Source organism: Eumetopias jubatus, unplaced genomic scaffold (genome assembly GCF_037043125.1).
Source record: "Eumetopias jubatus isolate StellerSeaLion01/CBP00866 unplaced genomic scaffold, mEumJub1_p1.0 scaffold_2, whole genome shotgun sequence".
NCBI lineage: Eukaryota > Metazoa > Chordata > Mammalia > Carnivora > Otariidae > Eumetopias > Eumetopias jubatus.
Genome location: NW_028274808.1, coordinates 109,132,568 through 109,156,057, shown reverse-complemented (window position 1 = coordinate 109,156,057; position 23,490 = coordinate 109,132,568). Strand labels below are relative to the sequence as shown.

Here is a 23,490-nt window from a genome sequence, read left to right as displayed (position 1 = left end):
TGCTCTTACCTTAAGTCAGGGATTCCCAATCTCAGCGCTATTAATATTTTGGATCAAATAATTCATTATTGTGAGGTGCTGTCTTACCCATTATAGGATGTTAGTAGCATCTGTGGCCTCTACTCAGTTGACGCCAGATGGGCACCTCCAGTTCTAATGACCTAAACACATAGTGCTAAATGCCCTCAAGAAGAGGAAAGAGTGAATGCTACAAAATCTCCCAAGGTTGAAAACCTACCTTAAATCAATCTTTCTTTGGCTTTGGAGGGTGGGGTAAGGGGAGTGGCCTTATCTCATTGCTCTTGTCCATATTATGAATGTATTCTTAGAAAGTGACCAGGAGATATAATTTAATTTTAAAGGGCAGATTTATAAAAGGAATATCAAAAGAAAAGGTCACTGGAATAATCTATAGGTATGAGAATGACATTTGAAAACCATGTTTTATCAGAGCTCTTCTCTTGTCAAGTTCCTAGCAAATAAGGTTAAATATATATTTGGTACTACCAGTTTCTAAATGAGACATTGTTTGGGGGATGGCAACTGGCAGAAGAAAAAATACTATCTTCAATATAGTAATTTCATGGTAGCTCCAACAAAATTAAGCCTGTTAAGAAAACATAGTCTTGGTCCTTTCCTTATAGTTGTAAGAGTAAGAACTGATATAAGCCTATCTAAGATCAACACATTTAAACTATTATTGCTAAAATGAAGCCTATATTGCTATTTTTACACTTCCAAATATTTTGTCCCCAACTGTAACTTCCCTTTATTATCCAGAATAATATTTTATATATTTTATATGTTTGTTTTAAAGCACATTCAGAATAAAAATAATCTAAGAAAATTATTGTTGTTATAGGTCTTAAAAAATCATTTTTAAGCTCCTCATGACTAGGTATTAGTGATCATCTGTCTTTGACCCTCTTCATAATACACTGCTGTGTGCATTTATCCACTTTCACTCTCCTACATGTAAATGTCTCCAAAACCCAATTCACATTCTCTAGAGCTCCATGTGGTATCCCACATGTAAGTCAGATAGGATATATCCTAATTAAAGTAATTATCAAGTTACTGAGTCATTTAAAAGATACATGTTTGGGTAAGGCATGAGAGATTAGTGAAAATTGAGCCTTACTCTAGTTGATAGAATGTGGGGGAACAGTCTAGAAACATTCAGCCACAGTTGGTGCAGTTAACTATCTTATTTATTCAAAAGATATTTTGAGAATCCAACTTTACTATCTTTACTTCCTGCATGAAACAAAGGACCCAAAACCAAAAGTCTACCTACATTCTCTTGGTCTGGGAGGGATGATCATAATCATTGCCAACCACTTCCATCCTAAAGAAGCATGCCCAAATGGGGAAAGGCTAAGAGTTTTTAGCAAAAAGTAAATGATCAGGGTTTTATGGGTATTGTTTGCTATTTCTCTTTTTCCTTCTTTGTCCTTCTTTTATGGTCCCCCATAAAAGGTATTTCCTGATCTTTAAAAAATACTTTCATCAGGGGTGCCTGGGTGGCACAGTTGGTTAAGCCTCCAACTCTTGGTTTCGGATCAGGTTGTGATTTCAGGGTCGTGTGTTTGAGCCCCAGGTTAGAGTCTGCTTGGGATTCTCTCTTCCTCTCCCTCTGTCCCTCCTGCTTGTCATTTCTCTCAATTAAATAAATAAATCTTAAAAAAAAAAAATACTTTCATCATGTTCTCAAATCAACTAAATTTTTAATTTCTCCCAACTTCCTTTTCCTCCTTTGTTCCCTATTAACAAAATCAACATCTCTCCAGTCACCCAAACTAAAAACCTCAGAAAAACCACTTTCTATCTCATTTACCACAATTTAACTACTGCCCAAGACCTCCTAATTCTACCCTCACAATATCTCTATTATCTTTGCCCTTCTTGCCATCTCTGTTCCCATTACCATGGTTCAGGAATTCATCATTTGCCTTACATATAAATTAATTCAAAAGACTTTCAAAAGCTCTTTCAACACAAATTTCTCCCAACTCCAAAAAAATCATGTTTATTACTGCCAAAATTGTTTTTCTAAGAAACCAATACAATCATATGAGTCAAATAAATCTTTAATAATTCCTCATTTCTAAAGATTATAGATCAAACACTTTGGCATAGAAAAGTCAAGACTCTGTTATCATTCCCAATCAAGCTTTATGGCCAACACACCCAGTATACTCCAGTCATTCCAGATTTTCTATCATTCTTCAAGTGTAACATGAACTTTTACAACTGACTTTTTCCTTTTTTTTTTTTTAAGATTTTATTTATTTATTTGACAGAGAAAGACACAGCGAGAGAGGGAACACCAGCAAGGGGAGTGGGAGAAGGAGAAGTAGGCTTCCCGCGGAGCAGGGAGCCCGATGCGGGGCTCCATCCCAGGATCCTGGGATCATGACCTGAGCCGAAGGCAGACGCCCAATGACTGAGCCACCCAGGCGCCCCTGACTTTTTCCTTTTGTTGTTTTGTCTTTCTACAGTGCTACTGTCTACAATACCTACTTCTTTATGGCAAAAATTCTTTTCATTATCCAACGTATTTCAGTTAAAATTCTTAGTTTATTCCTTAGTGCACTCATGGCACCTTAGTAATAGCGTCATTAAAGCATATAACCACATTACATTTTAGTTGTGCACAGAACTATCTGCCCTCCAAAACTGAACTTGTGGTCAAGGACTATGGTTCATTCATCATAGTGATCTTTCAGTATTTTAACTGCAATAGAGTTAGCAGTATTCAATTCAATGCTTAATACTAATCACTGGAAATAGAAGACAACTTGCAGATTATATATACTTTTACTTTGCTCATCTTTTTTTCATTTTACTTTTACCCAGGCTGGCATTATTCTTTAATTCTGAAATCAAATGTAGATTTTAAAAAAGACTCACCTAATGATTGTTTTAAGAAATTAGGAGAAAAAATAATAGGTAGAAATAAACTAAATCAGTATATTTTCTTTATTATATTTTTCAAAAGCTTTTAAGAAATATTTTCAGAGATGGGGCACCTGGGTGGCTCAGTCAGTTAAGCATCTGCCCTCAGCTCAGGTCATGATCCCAGGGTGCTGGGACTGAGTCCTGCATCAGGCTCCATGCTCAGGGAGGAGCCTGCTTCTCTCTCTCCTCCTCTCTCCAGTTCACTGGAATTCTCCCTCCCCACCACTCATGCTCGCTCTCTCTCTCTCAAATAAATGAAATCTTTAAAAAAATATTTTCGGAGCTAATTAAAATATAACACTAGGCTTCACCACTTCAGTTTGAAAGTGAGAGCTCTGCTCTTAGTGAAAAATAGATTAACAAAGCGTAGTTGTGTGTTTTTTTTTTTTAACAAATATCCAATGTAAACTCATCTATATATGCAAAAACACTTACACCTAAGGAAATCATAATTCAGGATATCCTCATGGGGGAACTGTTTACACAATTTAAGTTTCCAATTTTCATAAGCCAATTCTGAACAGAACAAATGAAAGACAAGATTTCCTATACTTCAAAATAATAGACTCATAAAAATTATTGTCATCTACTTTGGTGATTAACATTGCAGGCATGTAACAATATAGAAATTTTTCTTATTCTAAGCCTATGGTTGAACTATCTACAAAATAAACTCATGACTAAAAGCTGAAAGTAATTTTTGAAGAATAAACTATAAAAATTACTGAACTTCTAAAGTGTGAACAAAATCTTACCAAATAATTTCTATCATTTCATAGTAAATATATTATAAAATACTACAGACGTACAAAATGTAAAAGAATAAGAGAAGAATTCAAGTCATATAACTGTATGTACCTACTTTCTTCAACATAGGCCATTAGCTTTTAAAACTAAATATTCAACAAAATGAACCTATCAAACAATAATCTGACATAATCATCACTCTATGGCAAACTCATTAGATCTGGGGTAGTTTTTGTGAAGCAGATGCAAATCAAATACAAACAGCAAATAATTCTACCTGTGGAACATTTTAAAAGAGAATGAATTCTTACTTTCAGATTGGTAAGTAATAGGAATATAGAGCTACCTCCCCTAAAGTGGCAACTTTTCTATCAAACTAAACCACAGTTTACATTACAAATGTTAGAAATAAATGCTATAATTGGACTCTAAATTATACTTTCAAAAGTTATCTCAAAACTCTAAATTAGTATTCCTATGTATATTCTATTAAAATAAGTTATAAGCAAAAATAAATAAATAAGCTATAAGCAATGATTGCTTAAAACACCCCCCCACACACATACACATATACCTAACCTACAACTCCAAGGGTTTATCTGATCTTAGAAATCCATCATCTCACGAGTGTCCTATCCCGATTCTTTTTCTACAATTTAAAGAACAGTTTTTTAAAAAAATTTGTCATATGTTACACATCAAGTACTGTTGTTGGTTTGTTTCCTTAACCTTCATTGTTTTCTGACAAATATTTGTCATTCATTTTCCCCATCAATAAGAGAGTAAAAGTCTTGCATAGCAAGTAAATAATTAATTCAGGGCCAGATACAACTACTTAAAAGGTTTTTCACAAAGATGATGAAAGTTATCATCATTAAAATATAATTGTTCTATACTATCTGTATTTGCCATAAGTTTTTCAATAATCTTATGCTATTTCTCCCCTAGAGTAAGGACTAGAAATAGCAAAATTATATAACATCTCTAGGAAAGGATTTCAGTCTGCTGTTATTTTAACTAATCTTCATAAAATTTGGAGATTCTTTACTTCTTAAATAACAATGTGGCTAATTCAGAGTCATACAATCTTAAGCAACACAGTGCGGTGTTGAAGAGTATGGATGGTGATACCAGGATGTGCAGGCTGGAATCTCAACTCTACTACTTCCTAGCTGTTTGACCTTGGTTGACTATGTAACCTGTTTGGGCTTTATATTCCTTGTCTGTAAACTGGAGACAAGAATGGCACTTGTTTGTTTTGAAGAGTAAAAGACTGGATGCATGGAAAGCATTTAGAATAGTGTCTGATAACACAGTTAACAGCTCTGCTATTAACTGTAGTGATAAAGTTCACTGGAATTCCAACCTAATTTTTTTCTTTTCCTCAGCTCATCTTCAAATCGTAACACAGTAACTTATTGTATCTAAGTTTATTTTTACTGTCAAAACTATCAGAAGAAAGGGAAAGAGGATGCTTTTTAACTGATTAAGAGATTCCTCAGCTCCTTTCAGCATTTCCAGGCTACATGAGCTGTTCTTACCCAGGGGGAGGTAAGGGAGTGGGGAGGGGATTCAAACCCCAGTCAAAGAAGCAAATAAAGAAACAAAAAGGTGCTATTACTATTACTGTTGGGAATTTTTTTTTCTCAAAGTTTCAGTTTAGGGCACAATTCTGAGTTCAAGAAACTATTATAAGCTTCCAATACACAGATACGAGATTCTACCCTGAACATAGTGAAGACAGGACAAGATGAAAATAAAATAGGTTTAGTAGAATGAAACAGAGGATATATTTGAGTATTATGCATTGATAGATCAAAGTGTTCTATCCAGTAAGTCCAAATCACAAATTGTCCTTCATTTGTAATAGAAGAACCATTTTTTTCTCCAGTTTCATATGAAATCCAACTATTCCAATATAACTCAGGGAAGTGGCTGTTTCATTGATATACGGAAAAAGAATTTACTTACACAGGAGTCAATAAAAAATGGATTCATATCCGAACTCACCAATTAAAAGAGAATTTAAAATGTTAACTTGTATCAATAATTTTTATATCCATATTTTATCTTTCTACTAAATAGTTTGTTTACTTAAGGTGATGATGAACTTAACTTTCAACCAAGAATTATGAAGGGTACATCAGGGACCACATTAAATGAATAAAAGAAAAAAAAGAAAAAGCTATAGTAGATAATGAGAAATTTTGAGAATAATTATTTGCTGGGAAAAAAATATCTCTGTGCTGGTTCTCACATTTGTTAAGAGAGGGTAATCAATTCTGTAGACAATAAGATATTCTGAGAAGTAATTTAGCCTTCACACCGAATAATCAAGATAAAGAGGTGAGATTTAATCAAATATAAGCTGAACATAAAACAAGAGTATCTTGCTTTTTTACTACTGAATTATGTTAAATTACCTTTTATCTGTTGAAAAGTCAGTAGAGCAAGTTGTTTAGCAATAAAAATTACTTATTCTTGTATAATTACAAACTTATGAATATTAGGCATAATTGCTAATAATGGAGGTCAGAGAGAAAAACTTTAAGTATCATTCTCCTGTAATGTTGTTCAATTTCTCATAACACTGAAAAAGACTTGAGTGTCATTCAAAATCATTAACTCTGTTTTCTCAGCACACCATTTAACATTTACTCTGCACTAACTCTGTTCTCCTTTCCCATATGACCCTTTCAAAGGATTCAAAACTGAAATAGACATATAAGGCAATTTAATCATTTGATAACTAACTACTGGGAATATTTAAGGTAAGTTTTTACTGAATTTAAGCTTGTATATGCAATACGATTAGAGTGGTTTCTTATAAATTCTAGGAACCTGAAAGAAGACTGCATGTGGAGTAGAACAAAAAGGTAAAATGTTGTGAAAAGCAAAAAACAAACAAAAATGACTTAATTTTGTCTTGTGAAAATTAGAGGAATGATATTTAACTCAAGGATTATTTGCTAAAAATAGGGAGATCTAAGATTGAGGTTAAAATATTAATTTTAAAGTATGACACCATGCCTCCTAAGGTCAGGGAAAAAGAAAAACACTACAGGGAAAGCGAAGTAATAAGCAGGTTGTGCATTTTTAATTCCTTTGGAGATGTGTGTGTGACCTTGGGCATTACCTCCCTACTGAAACCTCCAAACTCCCATCTGCAGAATCTAGGCTGGATTTAGGTAATTCCTAAGGGCTCTTCCAGTTTCACATTTTCGGAAAAGGAAATTATCTAAGTCCTAGATGCCATAAATTATCCCTCATGGGCATGGAAAATCTGCTTATATAGTAAGTAAAGGCTTTATATATTTTCTAATCTCTACCTGTCAGCATATGTAACTTTATGTATTGTTATATATGTCAAACTATAAAATCTGTTCAGTGTTTCTTTATGGAACATGTAGCTCCATATCAGAGTAGACAGGTATTACTTATGCTCTCCAAAACTTACAAAGTTTTCCAGAAGTTTTTAACTTACTGTTTTGTTTTGTTTTTTCCTATATGTGGGGGAGGACTGATTTGAAGCAAAAACAACTTCAAAATTCTCCTTGAAAATGAACGTGATTACCAACGCCTTTTCAATCTTGCTGCAAGTCAGGTTCCCTTAAACATCAGTACCTCTTTATACAGATGGTATCAAGAATTTAGGCTTGGCAACGTCATTAAAGAATTGTGACTTTGGATAAGTCTTATAGATACAGAAAATTTTAGTTTCCTCAATTATTAAAAAAATGAGTTTGTACTAGATAACTATAAGATCTCTGTTACTGCAATATTGTGATTCTCTGGTTATATATATATATATATATATGAATATATATGTATGTATGTGAAGGATACATAAAAGTTTCTGAAATGCTGAAATGTTTTTCCACTGTTGAGTATATATCTCTCAGGAAAAAGCTACCAGACATCAAGAAATTATCAATTAGGTAGTATATGGAATAAGTAATGCCCCTTAATAATATACCCAACTGTTTATTTACATTAAGTATCTTCCAAAGTTTATTAACTCACCAAAAAGATAAGATGCACTATCTAGTTTTCCCTAATAATTCTGAGAAAATAAAATGGTAGATATTTTCTCTGCTTTACAAAGAGTGCAAGTAGACATTAATAAGCAAATGGAATATGCTTTAGCAGTTCATTGAACAGACCCAGAGTCAGAAGCAGAATAAAGTGGGGTTCACTGAGTCTATAGACTTTATTTTTTTTTTAAAGATTTTATTTATTTATTTGACAGGGAGAGACACAGCAAGAGAGGGAACACAGGTAGGGGGAGTGGGAGAGGGAGAAGCAGGCTCCCCGCCAAGCAGGGAGCCTGATGCGGGCTCGATCCCAGGACCCTGGGATCATGACCTGAGCTGAAGGCAGATGCTTAATGACTGAGCCACCCAGGCGCCCCTAGACTTTCTTTAATTTTCTATTATGCCTTACAATAATGTATGAGTGTGTTTATGTGTTTTGGGGTAGTGGCTGAGAGAGCTGGTAGGAAGGTGATAATCATTAAGATATTATGATATGATCTCAGAATGGTTAACTCGTTGTACTGGGGCCCCAGGGCACTAGCACAGACTAGATTCTTTTTATTAAAGGCCACATAGCCCTTCCTTTAGCTCTCTAGCTACTGGGATTCATTGAGCCATATCACTAAAGGCTTACCTTACAAAGGAGATATTGATCTTCTACAAATATAAATGTTCCCTTACACTTTCAAAAAACCATCTTGCTCTTTCTAAAGTCTACACAAAGTGTAAATTCAGGTCTTTAGAGAGTGGGATAGCCCAGGCACAAAATTTATCATCCCGCCAACTGAAAAGTTGTCTCAAATATTGATCTCCATACAAAGAATAAGTGGGTATCTTTCTCACTTGGGACCTCAGATGAATAAGATCAAAGTTCCTGATATTTTCTCTTTTCGTTTCGTGGCCCACTTCTTTTCAGATTTATACAGTTGCATTAAATGAGTGTTTTGCCTGATCTCCCTAGTTTCTCTTGTTTTATTTGGATTTTGCCATGAGTTTCAAAAAATTCCTCAATAATAATGCTCATCAAAGATCAAGTACAAAAACAATGGAAATATAAAATTTTGAGAACAATTTGGCCATTACCTCAAGTATTTTATTTCACTACGTTAAAGTTATTTTCCTTCACTCAGTAGATATGTTAATATATAGCTCAGACTATTTGATTTACCACAGAATCTGCTTATAACTCAAGAGAAAATAAGCCCATTTTATTAAAAGAAAGGATGAACATAATAATGAAAAATAAGCTAATTAACAGAAGCTTGAGGTAGGATGTCCTTTCCAAACTGCTTCAACACCTTAAGATAAGGTTAGCTATAATCTTTCTAGTTTGGGGCTCAAACAAAATAGTCTGGCTAGCTGCTCTGAAGACAGGGGCAAAGATGATGCTGCTTAGGAAATTGCCTGCACTCCCAAATTTGTTGAGCCAAAAAATGCATTGTACTTTTTTCGTGGACTATGTGGAACACAGAGAAAAGAGGTCAGCCTGGATCTATTTAAATTCTTGCTGAAAAGAAGGACCCAAGGGTGATAAACACTGGATTCTAATGAACTAATGGAGCACTATTATCTCTGATTGCGCTCATGTGACTACAATCATTTTACACACAGCAGGCAGAACAAATCAGATGATGACACACTCCTGCTTATCATCCTTCTATGGGCTTCCCACTGCACTTAGAATAAAACCTAAACACTCTAACCTGATTTCCAAGGCCCTACGTGGTCAGGCATCTACCCATCCTTCTGACCCATCTCAGGTCACTCTCTCTCTTTCACTCATGGTAGGCTACATGCTGATCCTCTGCCTCTTCCTCTAACAGGGGAAGTTTACTCTGCCTGAAACCCTTTCTCCTTGAGCTTTTTCATGATGGATTCTTATCTTTTAGATATCAATTTAAATGTGACCGCTGCAGACATATCTTGCCTGACAAGCCACTCAATGTAGTAACAAGACTGTCCCCTTGACCAAAATTAGGCAGGCTCCTTGAGCCCTCTTTTTGACTAGGCCTTGTCTTGGGCCCTATACTCAACCTGCCTAAGCTAGTCTTAGCGAAGAATCCTACAAACTCACCCCTCCATCTTTGATATGTGATCACCCTTGACATCTGATCAAGTTCTTCATCCCTCGCCCTGGATGTCTAAGCCTTTGGCCTTCCTTTAATAAGAATCTCGTCAGTAGTTTAGTAAGTTCAGTAAGAATCCCCCTACGTTTGCTATCTCCTCTCAGCAATTTTCAATTCTCATTCTGCTCCTTGGCTATAAATCCCTAGTTGTCTTTGCTGTATTTGGAACTGAGCTCAGCTCTTTCTCTTAATGCAATAATATTGAATAAAATCTGCCTAATGACTTAAACGAGTGTCTGATTCTGTCCCTCTTTGCTAGTAGCCACCCAATCCCCTGGTGTCAATTTCCGCTATTTTAATTCTCTGCATAGAACTAATCTCTATGACATTATAATGATGGCCCTTTGTTTTGTGGCCTATCTCCTTACACTAGGGTGTGACCTTTAGGAAAGCAGAGATATTGTTTCTCTGGATGACCACTTCATCACCAGTGTGTTAAGCCTAGAACATGGCTGGCAATGACCACAACACTAAATAAATTTTGTTAAGTAAGATAATTTTAAAAATTATGTTTTCATGGTTTACCTAAATGGGTATGAAAATGTGTAGAAGAGAATACTGGAAGTTATCATACACATAAGATTTATCAACAAAAGGTAGAAATGAACACAACAGATATTAAAAGTTGTTTCCTTTGGTTTCTTCTTCAGACATCACTGTGTTTTCCAAACTTTCCACTGTGCTTTACTTTGAAAATTAGAAAAACATTAAAAAAACACTAAAGAAAAAAAAGAGTGGTTTATGAATTACCAATTTTAGTTGGTTTATGTGTTTCTTCAAGAGAAACTTTTTACTTGCAAGTTCCCAGATTACTGACTCTGTGCCAAGAGAAAGGCACATTAAAAAAAAAAGTAATAAGCAAAATTTCACTGGAGGAAAAATGGTCAAAAGTAGCATTTCGTTCCTTCAAGTTCTAAAACCTGGTAGATTTTAAGATAACTGAGCAAATAACAGAATGGAGAAAAGGGAAGAAGAGGTAAGAGTCTCATACTAGATATCACTTTATAACCTATTTCAGGAGAATCAAGACCAAATGCTGTTTTACCAGAGTAAACTGAACCAGCAGTGAGCAAGTAAGTGCGAGTGATCTATGTGAAAACTGTTAACCAACGGGAACAGCAGCACTGCGCTTACCGCTCTGTTCTCCCTACTCTCCAGTATAATCTCAGATACCCATCATGGCATCTATCTTTAAAGCAGTCCTTTGTTTACTGCTGCTTATTATTTTTTTGACAATTACTGTTGGTGTTTAATCATTTCTCTTTGTGTGAGTAAACACAACACTGTCAAATTGCATAACGTGAAGATTAATTAAGATAATCAATTAAGATAAGGTAGAAGGAAAAATAATTCATCCACATTTCTCCAATTAGAAAAAAAGTTTTGGTGGGATCGACTGGGCAAATTCTTGCCTCAGGGTTTTTACAAAGGCTGTTTGTTCCCTCTATCTGTTGATGCTTTTTTCCCCAGAGAGCCAAACGACTGGCTTCCTCCTGTTTTTTAGGTCTTTATTCCAATTCCATTCTCAATTAAGTCATCCTGACCAAACTATCTGAAATCATAATCCCCCAACATAACCAATTTCCATTCCCTGCTTTCCGCCCCCCTCAGTACTTATCACAATATAACATCCTATACTTTGTTTACTGTCTGTCTACCTCAAAAATGCAACTTATGTGAGGGCAGGTATAATGGTCTGTTGTATTCCTACTGTATTCCCAGAAAACCAGTTTGTTGAGTGAATGAATAATATGAGTAATTTGCCACTGTTATGATTTTTGAGAGTGTGTCTTAGAAGTTTAATCTATTTATGATTCCCATCTTGTAGTACAGGATCACTAAAAAATCTCTCATGATTAGAAATGGATCTCAGAATTCAAGGACCTGAAACTTCTATAGTTGCTTTTGTACCCCTGAAATCTTGAAAGATGGAAGAAAACCCCAAGTGAGGCGACCAGGGAGCCACGGCATTGGCTGCTACGCACCACTGAAAAAAATTATATGTAGTGTCAGAGTGTGTTAATGGTGCTGTCCATGTAAAAAAAAACTAGAACTTTCCCCAGTGTACAACTTCCCCTTTGTTAGTAAGGTTATTCAGCATGGTTTCAAAATGAAAATTGTTCTTGTTTTAGTTTGAGTTGTCTTTAGAATGTCTGACTTTGGTCTCCTGGAGGAAATGAGGACAACCAGTTTCATTATCTACAAAAACTGAGTTTCACAGAAAGATCTTGATTAAAAACAAACAAATAACAACTCTTCTTCACAAGAGTAACAAAGCAAACCAAACAAAAATTTCACTTTATCTTAAACCTGAGCAAGAACAGTGCTCTTTGAACCACAGTGGGTCATACCATGTAATTTCTCATTAGCCAATATTATGGGCTGAATTGTGTCTCTCCAAAATTGTGTCTCAACCCTGGGACCTCAGAAAGTGACCGTATTTGAAGATAAAGTCTTTGAAAGGGCATTTAAGTTAAAATGAGGTCATCAGGGTGGACCCTAATACAATATGATGGTGCTCTTACAAGAAGAAAAAATTACAACAGAGACAAGACCATGTGAAGACACAGGGAGAAGACATCTATCTACAACCCAAGGAGAGAGGTCTCAGAAGAAACAAACCCTAACATCTCGATCTCAGACTTCTTGCTTACAGAATGATGAGAAAATAAATTTCTTTGTTAAAGCCATCTTGTACTTTGTTATGCCAGCCCTAGCAAAATAAGATAGCCAACCAAGAAATGCCAAAGACTGTCACAGGTAAAACACTTGTAAAGATGTATTTACATTTTAGAGTTGTTCTCTCTCCAACCAGAAGGTTCATATTAGACAGCTGCTGGTTTGTTAATGCTTCAGATTTACCTGGTAGTGTCCATTCATTCATTTAAGAACCTAAGAAGTATGCAGGACACTAGAAACTTCAAGTCAGGAATAGAAATTGAATGGTCCCATTCACAAAAATAGAAGAACATAAACCTTCTCAGTGAATGATTTTGCAATTGTACTGCATTATCACTCCCTCTCTCACAGCTTCTACATCACAAATAATTTGGCTGACAATAAAACTCACAGAGCTGGGGCAGTGACATTTATCTAAAATAATCAAAACTACTCTCACAGAATCATGTTCTTGTTCTTTTTGTTGTTTTTCTTCTTTCCTTTGTTGCTTCTATTTTTCTTATACTCATCAGTTTTTTATTTTGAACATTATCGTGCTATTTCATAATTCATGGGGGATAATACTGTAAAATAATTTTACTAGTTTCTGGAAGAAAATCAATAATTATAGGAAAAACTCCTTACAGGATAGGTAAAAAGTAATTTAGCTGACTAAAACAATGACATAAATTCTGTCTCTCCAAACTTCAGCAGCAGCAGCTGAACAATCCTTGAAGACACATAAAAGCACTATTCAATTAATAATATTTTGTATTATTTTAAAGTATTAGTATATTAACTGCTACCTTTTGAAAAACATTTCAAAAACTTAGAAGAATCAAATGTAACCAAAACCAAAAATTAGGAACTTATTTCTTAGAAGTTGCAAATAGTCTAGATTACTAAAGTAACATTTTTGTTGCGGTTAAAAAATACATAACATAAACTTTAATTAACATTTAAAATAAATTGAAAAGATTTCCTTACCAATATTGGGGTGCTTCAAAAGACGGCAGATTCTAGCTTCTCTTTCCAGTTTCTGATGATCTGTTTAAAAAAATAAATCATAAGTCTTAGTAAAAAAGATTAAAAGACAATAAAGAGCATATCAAAATGACAAAGCCTTTACATTTATGTATCTTTTGATCTCTTAAAAAGTGATAATTTCTTGTATTAACAGTTATAGTTATCTGTAAAAGAGAAAGTTGAAAAGAATAAAGTCACACTTGTTTTAAAAAAAAAGTGATAATTTGCAGTTAGGTGAACATAATATAGTTTAACAATCTAATTTTCTTTCTTTTTCATTGGCTTGATGTTTGATAGAGTGAGATACAGAATAGAGCTGAATTTAGACAGGGCCAAGACAACAGTGAAAATGTCACAAAACAATAGTATTCTTTCTTTACCTTAAGTATATATTCTTACAACAAATTAATTAACCCAATATACACATACACATTTAATCAGATGATGCCTATTTGGAATTTGAAATACCATGGAAACGGTGCTAAGTAGGGTTACAGTTTGTCTCTAATGAGGAAATATTTTCTGCCCAGTCATATTTTCTATCAACCACTCTTCATACAATCGTTGGTCCAACTTCCCAAGTTTATGATGCTCTTTCTTATATCAGAGACTTCCAAAAATCCCAAATTGCTTGCTCATCTTCATCCTTCTATGCTTCCCTAATCATTTCTTTGAAGGGGCATGACCACTATAAACTTGCATTTTAAGAACTATCTGATACTCTTCTTTGATTTCTTTGTGGTGGCTCATATGCATATATTTAGAACCAAAATCACTGGCCAAATCACAAATGGCAAAAAGAAGCAATAACAGAGCAGAAACACACATTGCCAACAAGGACAGCACGGCAGAGTGGTCATTAATTGAGAGCCTTATATAGACATCTGACTTAAATCTTACAATAGCCGTCTGAGATTAGGCAATATTAGATCCCTATTTTAAAAATATAAAAACTAAGGCATAAAGAGGTTAAGTGATTAGTGGCATCTACCAAATTAGCTCTCATTAACTAGAATCATAAAATAACCTTAAAAGGAGAGGAACACTTACCTAACTACCCACACATAGCCTATACCAATGGTCCTCCAAATCTGTGGTCTCAGAACCTCTTAACACTCTTAAAAATTATCAAGGACCCCAAAGAGCTTTATTCATATGGATTAGATATATTCATGCTTACTCCATGAGAAACAAAACTAAGAAAAATGTTAAAGATATATTAATTCATTTAAAAACAATAATGAACCCATTACATTAACATAAGTTATTGCATTTAATTTCTAAACTTTTTATTTGGAAATAACCGAAACACAGAAAATTTGAAGAACAGTACTAAAAACACTTATATAACAGATTACTCAGATACATCTATTATTAACATTTTACTCATTTAAAAAATCATTTATATTCTATGTATGTATACATGTCTGTGTATGTGTATATGTATACACATATTTAACACACAAATATATACACAAATATGTGTTTATATTTATACCTAATTTTTTTCTGAACTATCTGAAGGTAAGTTACGAACATGAAGGCTCCTTTTTAACCCCTAAAATTTCAGTGTATATTACCTTAAAATTGTGATACTCTCTTACAATCACTGTATAGTTATCAACTTCAGCAAATGCCACATTAATACAATACTTTACCATCCATATGCTAATTTTGTCTATTTAACCCAATGATGCCCTTTATAGGATTTTCGCCCTCTAATGCAGGATGCAGCCTAGGGTCAGATATGGTATTTAGTTGTCATCTCTCTTTAGTTTCCTTTAATCTGGAATATTTCCACAGTTTTTGTCTTCTATGACCTGACAATTTTGAAGAATACCATGTCTATCTTTTAAAAATAATGAATCTCATTTTGGTATTGTCAAACGTTTGCTCATGATTTGATTTAGGCGATGCATTCTCAACTAGAACACTATCCTTCTCCAGCTGTCACATATGAAGTATACACTGTCCAACGGCTTCTCAAAAATGGTGACTTTGATCGCAAGGGCAAGGTGCTTTGAATTTCTCTGCTAAGTATTATTTTTTAATTTTTCCTTTGTCACTAATAAATATGTGGTGAGACTTTTTATGGCCAGGAAAACATCCTGGTCTTCTTCAAAATTTTCCTGTAGATTGTGCATTCAGTGATGATTCCTGCCTGAACCAGTCTTTACTATGATAGTAGCAAAATGTTGATTTTCTAACTCCAGCACAGTAACATTTTCATGAAAAATACTGTTATTTAAAAAAAAAAAATTCAGGGGCGCCTGGGTGGCTCAGCTGGTTAAGCAACTGCCTTTAGCTCAGGTCATGATCCCAGGGTCCTGGGATCGAACCCTGCATTGGGCTCCCTGCTCAGCAGGGAGTCTACCTCTCCCTCTCCATCTGCCTCTTCCCTTGCTCATGCTCTCTCTCAAATAAATAAATAAAATTAAAAAAAAAATTCAATGACATTTTAATAGGAATGTATACGGACAAATAGTAGCTACACTCACAGTAAACAGAGCATAATGTTTACCCAACCATTATGTTGTACACCTGAAATTACTATAACATTGTATCAGCTATACTCAAAAAATGATTTTGAAATGAAAAAAAAATAAGAAAGAGCACAGTTTTACATCTTTGCCAAATCTCTTCGATGTCTGGCTTAATAGAAGACAGCTGTATTCTCATGTTTGCTTCTATATTCAATCTACTGTAATATGTTGTTTTGGTTGAAGTATATCAATAGAATCTGACCTCACAAGGATATGTAGTTGGAAAAGCAAGAGTACTGTCACAGCTTTTCAGATAATTGTGGGTATTGTTCTTTAATATCATCCCAAAACTCAACAAGTGATAGTTTTTTTAAAGGTTAGTTGCCAGTGGAATCCGAAACCTTATCAAGGCACTTTATGAACCATATCAATAAAGTCATGAACTTATATGTTTTAATCAAATTAATTTTCAACATGAATACAATAAATTTTCTAATATAATAAAATTTTACTCTGCTACATTAACAGTTATTGCTCTTTCTTGTACTTCTTTTACACCCAGGCATAATTTTATAACATGATGCACCATTTGGAAAATATTGGTTTAGTATGTTATGTGTTCTTCCAAACACGGACACATTTCATTACATACTATCATAAAAACAATATAACCACTAATATCACCAGAACAATCTTTAAATTGGAGAATTGCCCATGTTCTCATGGGCAAATACAAATTTTCCAAAATTCTAATTTTTGTTTGAAAGCCTGAACTGTGTTATTGGCAATAAATGCTGTCAGTTGTTTTCCTTTAAGTGACAGGCTCACTTTGTTCATTTTGAGAAAATGTCTCTCAATAACCTAAGTCTGACTAATCATAACTAGTTTTTCAGTTGTAATTTCAAGTAAAAATGGTATCCCATGAAAGAGTATCTAGTTCAGCTTCTAACTTAAACAACTGCAAGGTACTTCTCCTTGAGACAACCATTGTACCTCAGTGTGAAGTAAAAGTGCTTTACGCATTCTTCTCATTTAATCATGTAGAATGTTGCAAAGATACATGATCAAAGGTCAAGATTTAATAACAGTAATAATTTTAACTGGTTCTCATGTGAAATCCTCAGTGAAGTAAGGTTTTTTTAGTCTATAAGTGCATGGTACTAAAAAATACAGATGAAGAGTATAGTTTGATGCCACTGCCTTGATTCATGCAAAGGTCCCAGCAATTATATCCACTATTTCTTTTGCATCATAGGTATAAACGTCAACATACATTCACACATACAAAGCATGTAATGTCTTAGATTTACTATGAAAATAGTTTTGAACTTGTAGATTCTCTAACAGGGTTTCATGGGACTCCTAGGTCTACAGGCCACACCTTTGAGAACCACCAGTATATTCTATAAAAAAAAAACACAAAAAAAACTGTGTCATATAATACTTCTTTTTAGGAATTCTGAAAAATATTTTAAACATGTATAGTGTTATTGTTTTAAGTAATCTCTATACTCAATGTGGGTATATAGTGTTATTAATAACTCAAATAGAAATAGTGTTTTAAGAATCAGCACAGCATTGGATTAGATCTAACAGTGTATCCATTATATCTGGATTACCAAATATAAAGACAGATATTCTCCTGCCTTACCATTGTCTAGAACTACAAATGCCTCAAATAAATGTAAAATGTAAATTCTTCAAACTCCCTATCTCTTTAACAGGTTCTCATTCTTAAGATAAGCTACTTCTAGAATATTCTCATTTAGAAATATACAAGTAGGGGTGCCTGGGTGGTTCAGTCGGTTAAGCATCTGCCTTCAGCTCAAGTCATGATCCCAGGGTCCTAGGATCGAGTCCCATGTCGGCTCTCTGCTCAGCGGGGAGTCAACTTCTCCTTCTCCCTCTGCCTGCCGCTCACCCCCACCCGCTTGTGCTCTTTCTGTCAAATAAATAAATAAAATCTTAAAAAAAAAAAGAAATATACAAGTAAACACAAAAGACATTTCTGTATTTATCCTTCTAAAGAGATGATTAAGTTTTACATTTAAAATTTCCTTTACTTTTAATTCAGTTGGCAACAAAAATCATGCATCCCTACCTCATCCTTCCCCAACTCCCACAACTATAATGGTAAGAGACGCAAAGGCAGATTATAAAAGGCAAGACATCTAATACTGTTTATCACCATCTAAAGATTTTCTTTTATTATCCACACACCCTGCAGCTACTGTAGAATCAGATTCATTTATCATTTAATATTTATTAAAGTATTCAAACTATAATAGTTTGACTTTTTTCTTCCTTTGAAGCTCAAGTCCACACTGTTATTTGAATAAAAATATAACCCTTCAGGCTGTAATATTGTCAGGTCTGAAAAGAAACATGCTGTTAGCAATGGATGGTTGAAGATCTACCCTATAAACAATGCCGTAAGGAAAATATATCATCATTCAGTTTTGACATGGTATCAGCAGGGAATAGTATGACCCAGTACAAAGACCTCAGCATTTTAAAAGTTTCTGAGAATTTAGAGATAATGTAGTCACTTCTTCCCAGCTTTAAGATACTTTTAGATACTTTTTAAATTTAATAAGGTATTTATTTCAAATGAGGTGATAAATGTGATTTCAAGCCTAATGAACTAAATCCTTCACTCCTGTTCCAAATCAAATTTTAATCTTTATGGAGAATAACTCTGATCACAAATGGAAATTAAAGGGCTAGCTCTGAATCACTTTCACAGAGCAACAGGGTATCACTAAAGCTACATAAAGCAACAACGTACTTATCCAGCCAACATTAGCCAATGAACTTTCATCAAGTAAATTTCAAAAGTAACTACCTCCCCTACCCCAAATGACAAACAATTTAAAACATTAACCTCTTGGGCGTAAGTCTAATAATCATTGCTTTCTTAAATAAATGACATATAAAATAATTTAACCTTTTTTGATACCCTAGGGTCATTATTATTGTCATTGCTACTCTGCTATAATTCAGTGAAGCCCTCAGAGGCTACTGAGGTGTGAAAGCCCCCAGGGTACTGCCCTGTGTTCAGTCTGCCCCATGCCCCTCAATATGGAATCGCCTTATCAGCACAGGCAATGCCAAAGGATGGTTTGGGCAGGGGGAGGAGGATGGCTATCATAATTGGTCACTTACCACCTTTCCCTCCAAACACACACGAGTATAAACATACAACCTAAGGAAGACATGGATTTGCCACACCCAAAGGGGTTGGATTCTTCCAGGTTCCCCTCCTCACAGATTCCAACCCATAAAATTATCTTATATAGCAGTTATGCAGGAGTGACCCCTCATGTTCATGAAAATAGAATGTTTAAAATCCAACTCCATTATTAATGTTTGTTCTGCTAACCTTTTGGCTTATGAGCTTACGCTGCTACCTTCCCTGCTCCTACCTCCTTGTTCCTTGGCCCAGTGCGCCAGTTTGAGATCAATGCCTTAGATCTATCAATATCTGAGGGCAGGTTAATCCCGCTTTTCTGGCTTCTCCACTATAACCAACCCAACTCCATTCTTAACTTTGTCACATTTGTTTGGTTTCTAAGAAACTACACTCTCAAGAAACAGCCCTGCTCCCCATCTAGAACCATACCTGCCTGGCTATCCATTTTCAGAAGAGGGAAGATTAAACAAAATGGACCTAAAGTACTTTAAGTTTTGTATTGTTGCATCTGTTCATTACACCTTTTCTATTTCTTCACGTTTTTACTGTCAGCTCTTACTGCTGTATCTTCAGTACATAAACAGGCATTAAATAAATCATTGTTGAAAAATAAATGAATTAATGACAACTGCCCTTTCCTTGTTTCATAACTGCTATGAATTAAGAATGGAGGAAAACAAGGATATGAAAATATAAAATAATTACAAATAATTGTAATTATTTGGCAGTGAGAACCTGAAGAGATCTTTTCTGAACAAAAGTACAATCTTTAGTGCATGAATTCTGAAGCACTACAATGTGGCTACTCAGAGGTCTTATTCCTAAAGATTTTTTTGAATTACATTCTGAATACATTTTTCTTGTTAGAGAAATTACTTCAAGCTAAGTGATGCACTCCTCTGGTAGGAATATAGATTCTGTCCATTTAAGTAGGTCACATTTAAAACCACACTGTAAGTTAGAAAGAGCTATTTGAAAGCCTGAGTATGATGTATATGGATTTAAAGCTATCATATTCATTTAACAAAGGTTTTTTAAATTCATAATTAAATATTATCTTTCATTTTATCCTTTTATTTTAAACTAGGCTTAATCTATGTCATAAATTTGATTTTTTTAACTATTTGACCTAGATTCTTTCTGACACCAGGTACTGATCACTTCCCATTACTTTCTGTTGCCCACTTACTGATTTATCCTGGATAAATCAATAAGATTCTATAACTATATAGGATGATGTTCTTCCTTTCATGGTAAAGTAGAATTAGATGTATGTGCTAAAAGTTCATATATCTTAACTTAGGAGTGAAAGCTTTTGAATAGTTTTTTTTTTTCTGTGTAGGAATCTCATGTAAATGTTAAATTATGAATTATGATGTCAGTCAAACTTTCATTCTACATGGACCAGAAACTATGGTTTATGATTTCTACAGAAAACCTTTTTTCCCTATATTTTTAAACATCCATTACATGGGAATAAACCAGACCTCTACTTCATTTTACCTTCTTTCTGAAGTCTCACCTGTGGAGGAAGACGGAATTGTCCACAGCTGCCAGAGAAATAAAAGGCCCATAATGAAAGCTCCTGATATTGCAGAACTAGACACAGAGACAACCCAGAGGGATGGAAAGATCTCAGGTTTCAGAGTAAAACAGACAAGAGTTGCTATCTGGTGCTACCACTTACAACTAGCTGGGTTATCAAAGTTCCTTGACTGCTCAAAAGATTCATCTATAAAATGAGCGTAAAATACTTAGCACCAGCGAACATAATGGGACAAAGTAGGTACTCAATATATGGTATCATCATCATTATTTCTATAATTACTAGAAATTTATAACTCTAAAAAACCGGAATTCCTAACAGATGCTATTAATTCCATCAAGCATTAATCATTTTATATGTACTCTAATATACTATGAAAATAACTTTTTTAAAGATTTTATTTATTTATTCAAGAGAGACAGAGAGAGAGAGAGAGAGAGAGAGAGAGGCAGAGGGAGAAGCAGGCTCCCAAGGAGCAGGGAGCCAGATGCGGGACTCGATCCCAGGATCCTGGGATCATGACCTGAGCCAAAGGCAGACGCTTAACCATCTGAGCCACCCAGGTGCCCTGAAAATAACTTTTCAATAAAATCATATGATTATGCTATTTATTGTTAATTGAAACAGTGGGAGAACCACTGATATCTACAGTCAGAAAGAGACGAATCAATACAGTAAAATATGGACAAAAACTCATAGCTGTTCAGTGTTACGGTATACCCTAAACATCTCAAAAATAAACAATACAGGAAAAAAATGTGAGTGTAAAATTTTTAAACAAATTAAACTGTATATTTTTATTCATTCATTCCACACATCCAAAGTGAATGATGTCTGATAAATAATTTATCACATGATACTACTTCAGAGAGAGCTACTAGATAACATATTTAGCCTCTTTCCTGGGAATGTAAAGGAATAAACAGTGAAATTTGATGGTACCACTCTTAAGCTGTCCTGCAGGAGAAATATTTTCCTTCTTCCACCACCACGACATTCTTTTTTTTTTAAGATTTTATTTACTTGAGAGAGAGAGAGAAGATTTTATTTACTTGAGAGAGAGAGAGAGAGAGAGAGAGAGTGCACCAGCTGGGGGTAAGGGCAAAAGCTTTTTATCTTGATGAAGTCCCAAGAGTTCATTTTTGCCCTTGCTTCCCCTGCCTTTGGTGATGTTTCTAGGAAGAAGTTGCTGCGGCTGAGGTCGAAGAGGTTGCTGCCTGTGTTCTCCTCAAGGATTTTGATGGATTCCTGTCTCACACTGAGGTCTTTCATCCATTTTGAGTCTATTTTTGTGTGTGGTGTAAGGAAATGGTCCAGTTTCATTCTTCTGCATGTGGCTGTCCAATTTTCCCAACTCCATTTGTTGAAGAGGCTGTCTTTTTTCCACTGGACATTCTTTCCTGCTTTCTCAAAGATTAGTTGACCATGGAGTTGAGGGTCCATTTCTGGGCTCTTGATTCTGTTCCATTGATCTGTGTGTCTGTTTTTGTGCCAGTACCATACTGTCTTGAGAGTTACAGCTTTGTAATAGAGCTTGAAGTCCGGAATTGTGATGCCACCGGCTTTGCTTTTCTTTTTCAACATTCCTCTGGCTATTCGGGGTCTCTTCTGGTTCCATACAAATTTTAGGATTATTTTTCCATTTCTTTGAAAAAATGGATGGTATTTTGATAGGGATTGCATTAAATGTGTAGACTGCTCTAGGTAGCACTGACATCTTCACAATATTTGTTCTTCCAGTCCATGAGCATGGAATGTTTTTTCCATTTCTTTGTGTCTTCCTCAATTTCTTTCATGAGTATTCTATAGTTTTCTATGTACAGATTCTTTGCCTCTTTGGTTACATTTATTCCTAGGTATCTTATGGTTTTGGGTGCAATTGTAAATGGGATCGACTCCTTCATTTCTCTTTCTTCTGTCTTGTGGTTGGTGTATAGAAATGCCACTGATTTCTGTGCATTGATTTTATATCCTGCCACTTTACTGAATTCCTGTATGAGTTCTAGCAGTTTCGGGGTGGAGTCTTTTGGGTTTTCCACATAAAGTATCATATCATCGGCAAAAAGTGAGAGTTTGACCTCTTCTCTGCTGATTCGGATGCCTTTTATTTCTTTTTGTTGTCTGAGTGCTGTGGCTGGGACTTCTAATACTATGTTGAATAGCAGTGGTGATAGTGGACATCCCTGCCATGTTCCTGACCTTAGGGGGTAAGCTCTCAGTTTTTCCCCATTGAGAATGATATTGCTGTGGGTTTTTCATAGAGGGCTTTATGATACTGAGGTACGTACCCTCTATCCCTATACTCTGAAGAGTTTTAATCAAGAAAGGATGATATACTTTGTCAAATGCTTTTTTGGCATCTATTGAGAGTATCATATGGTTCTTGTTCTTTCTTTTATTAATGTATTGTATCACATTGATTAATTTGTGGATTTTGAACCAACCTTGCAGCCCAGGAATAAATCCCACTTGGTCATGATGAACATGGATGCAAAAACTGTCACCAAAATACTAGCCAATAGGATCCAACAGTACATTAAAAGGATTATTCATCTTTATTTTAATTGTATGTCAACAAGTCACATGGCATTTTGAAAAATTATTCTGATCATATTCCTATAGAAGGGTAATGAGATGAATTTTATATCTCATTCTGCCCTCAGTCTCTAGAATTTGGTCTACACAGTACTCTCCCCTAAGTGTAATTTTACTTGTG

General features: G+C 34.8%; 1 protein-coding gene across 6 annotated transcripts in view; it reads right to left on the bottom strand.

Annotated features, from left to right (window-relative positions):
- The window catches only part of CAMK2D (calcium/calmodulin dependent protein kinase II delta), a 316,939-nt gene that overhangs the window by 207,398 nt on the left and 86,051 nt on the right, over positions 1 to 23,490 (bottom strand). For all 6 annotated transcript variants that reach the window (XM_028121257.2, XM_028121262.2, XM_028121260.2 and 3 more), the window contains exon 3: positions 13,514 to 13,573. In XM_028121257.2, the coding sequence (XP_027977058.1) occupies positions 13,514 to 13,573 (60 nt within the window). The remainder of the gene's footprint in view (positions 1 to 13,513; positions 13,574 to 23,490) is intronic.